The 3,127-nt window shown below is 38.2% G+C and overlaps 1 protein-coding gene and 1 non-coding gene across 2 annotated transcripts; one reads left to right on the top strand and one right to left on the bottom strand.

Annotated features, from left to right (window-relative positions):
* Positions 1-1,355: 1,355 nt before the first annotated feature.
* On the bottom strand, positions 1,356-2,758 carry LOC113771386. The gene is made up of 3 exons (XM_027315972.1): positions 2,468-2,758; positions 2,008-2,336; positions 1,356-1,920 (listed from the first exon to the last, which is right to left on the bottom strand). The coding sequence occupies exons 1-3, from the start codon at positions 2,756-2,758 to the stop codon at positions 1,356-1,358; spliced, it is 1,185 nt and encodes a 394-aa protein (XP_027171773.1).
* On the top strand, positions 2,266-2,372 carry LOC113772734. Its single transcript, XR_003468689.1, has one exon. It is a non-coding gene; the product is annotated as a small nucleolar RNA R71 (small nucleolar RNA).
* Positions 2,759-3,127: the final 369 nt, after the last annotated feature.

Raw genomic sequence — 3,127 nt, 5'->3', positions numbered from 1 at the left:
GAAAGCTTGTAGTACTTATTCACGTGGCTGGATGGCATATATCTTGTACAGTTTGGATTTGGAATCATTTTATGTATTGGCATGGGCTGGATGTATGAGGAATTGAGAACCTTTGCATATTCAATGATTGAACTCCATTTTGAGTTTGAAATGTATATAAGTTTTGCTTTAAGTTTTCGATTTTTACTATATGAATTCTTGTGGTTTTATTTCGGATTTGTTTGAGTGAACGACTGAGTCCCGGCGAGAGTTGGGCAGGCGGCCCGCCGAACCCTTTGGTTCGCCTTAGGGGGAGGTGGGGCTGTCACATCGTTGGCTCGACTCTTAGGTTCGGTTCATTTTAGAACATTAGGGAGCGATTTTCTCCCCACGGGTCGAAACTCCCGAGCCAATTTACCATGTGGTGAGTCATGCATGGATCTCCATAGTCCAATTTCCTCAAATGCCAAGGAGAAATATTAGACTTGTCATAGAGAGGCTCGACTGCACCTTGGAATGGAATTTGCTTGTCTTTTTCAAGTTGGCTCAACTTTTCTTCATTTTTTTCATGGAATGGCGAATTTATTAAGCCAACTTCCATCCTTATCTTCTCCTTCCTTGCTCCTACACCATGAAAGTTAGTACCAAGATCATTTATATATTTATCCTTTTCATCACATGGCATATTAGAAATAAGAGCAGTAGGCTTTATACTCTCTTCTTTATTATCCAAATTGAATTCCAATTCCTCACCATTAACCCGTAATATAAGCTTACCTTTTTCCACATCAATTATAGTTCGTGCGGTGGCTAAAAACGGTCGTTCTAAAATAATTGGCATTCTCACATCTTCCTCAATATCTAAGACAACAAAATCCACAGGTATTATAGATTGTCTTACCTTTATGAGCACATTTTCCAAAATACCCATTGGATGTGTGATTGACCGATCCGCCAATTGCAATGTGATATTGGTAGTTTTAGCTCTTGAAGTCCTAGCTTCTGGGCAACTGATAGTGGCAAGAGTGACACACTTGCACCTAAATCCATTAAAGCATTAGAAAAATGCAATTGACCAATTGTGCAAGGAATAGAAAAGCTTCCCGGATCTTTCAATTTAGGAGGGAGTTTGTTTTTAATCAATGCACTACACTCTTCCGTTAATGTTATCATCTCATTGTCTACAATTTTTCTCTTCCTTGACATAATGTCTTTCAAGAAACGTGCATAAGAGGGAATCTGTGTTATAGCATCAATGAAAAGAATGTTAATGTGCAATTGTTTAAACATTTTGAAGAACTTTTCAAACTCCCGATCCTGTCCATCTTTCTTCAACTTGTGAGGAAAAGGAATCACATTAGGATTTAATTGAGAATTTAATTTGGGAGGAAGTGCATCAATATCAATGACAACATGATCATTTCGGCTTTCTTTCTCCCCTTCGATTGATTGGTCCTTTCTTTTTCACCACCTGAATTTCCAAAATTAGGTCCTTCAACCGTTTTACCGCTTCTAAGAATGATTGCATTGACATGCTCTCTCGGATTCACTTCAGTCTTACTAGGTAAATCCCCTTGGTTGCGATTGTTAACCGCATTTGCTATTTGTCCTAATTGGACCTCAACATTCCTGTACATATTGGTGAGTTGGTCCATCCTTCCTTCAATTCTTTCAAACCGTTGAGTAGTGACAATGGCTAACTTTTCAATTTTATCATTTGATACATTTGCCAGTTTTTCAATTGCCAATTCCCAAGCTAGTTTGGACTCCGGAAATGGTTGCTTCGGTTGAAAACCCGGTGGATTAACCGGTCTTTGTTGGTTCCCTTGATCTTTCCATCCAAAATTCGGGTGATTACGCCATCTTGGATTATAGGTATTGGAGTATGGATTGTTTTGGGGTGGATGATTGTAATTGTTAAGATATTGAACCTGTTCGCTGCTAGAACACATAAAATCATCATAATCTCTGCCGCAAATAGTACAACATGCAACAACTACTCCTTAATTAGAACTAGAACCAACTTGCCTATTAAGCATCTTAACCACATTATCCATTTTTGCACTTAACATATTCAAGGTATCTACTTCGAGCATACCTGCGGTTCTCTTTGTATTACCTCGTTCGTTTGCCCATTGGTAGTTGTTAGCAGCCATTTTTTCAATCAATTGCTGAGCTTCCTCAGCTGTCTTTCCCATCAAAGCTCCTCCCGCTGCCGCATCTACATGCGTCTTTATTGGATAGGTGAGACCATTGTAAAATGTTTGGACTACTAGCCAATCTGGTAGGCCATAATGAGGACATCTTCGTTGCAATTCCTGATAGCGCTCCCAAGCTTCGTACAATGTCTCTCCTTCCTGTTGAGAGAAACTAGTTATATCCATTCTAAGTTTAGCAGTTTTTCCAGGTGAAAGAATTTATTAAGAAAAGTCTTAGCTAATTTAGCTCAAGTAGTAAAAGTATTAGGAGGATGAGATTGTAGCCAAACCTTAGCCTTGTCCCTTAGTGAAAATGGAGACAATCGAAGTTTAATTGCATCATCACTAACACCATTAAACTTAATTGTATCACAGATTTCAAGAAATGTTGACAAGTGAGAATTTGGATCTTCGGTAGCATTACCTCCATATTGAGATTGTTGAACCATTTGAATCAGTGATGATTTTATTTCAAAATTATTAGCGTTTACCGTTGGCCTTACAATGCTGGTTTGAGAATCTTGTGATCCTGATAAAGCAAAATCTCGCAGAATTCGCCTATTTGAGTCATTTTTCGTCATTTCTTCCTCAAATGGTAATTCTATCAAGATTTCTTCAATTGGCTGCCAAACCTCTTGTTCCTCTTGATGTGGTGTATTCCTCCTTTGTCTCCTTAGTGTCCTCTCAATTTTAGGATCAAAAAGTGCAACTTCTCGATTTGATCGGGGCGCATACACTACAAATAAAAACAAGAGAAATTTTGCAGTTTTTATTATTAAAATCAACAACTTGAATAAAACAATGAAAATATCTAAATTAATAGAGATGATTAGGGCCTAATATTGCCGCTCTCCGGCAACGGCGCCAAAAACTTGACGGAATTTTTATATCAATACAAGTTTAAATCCGATTTTACACCTGTTGGACTGCAAGTATACAGGTCGAAATTG

Source organism: Coffea eugenioides, chromosome 5, assembly GCF_003713205.1.
Source record: "Coffea eugenioides isolate CCC68of chromosome 5, Ceug_1.0, whole genome shotgun sequence".
NCBI lineage: Eukaryota > Viridiplantae > Streptophyta > Magnoliopsida > Gentianales > Rubiaceae > Coffea > Coffea eugenioides.
This window is presented reverse-complemented; position numbering and strand designations above follow the sequence as displayed.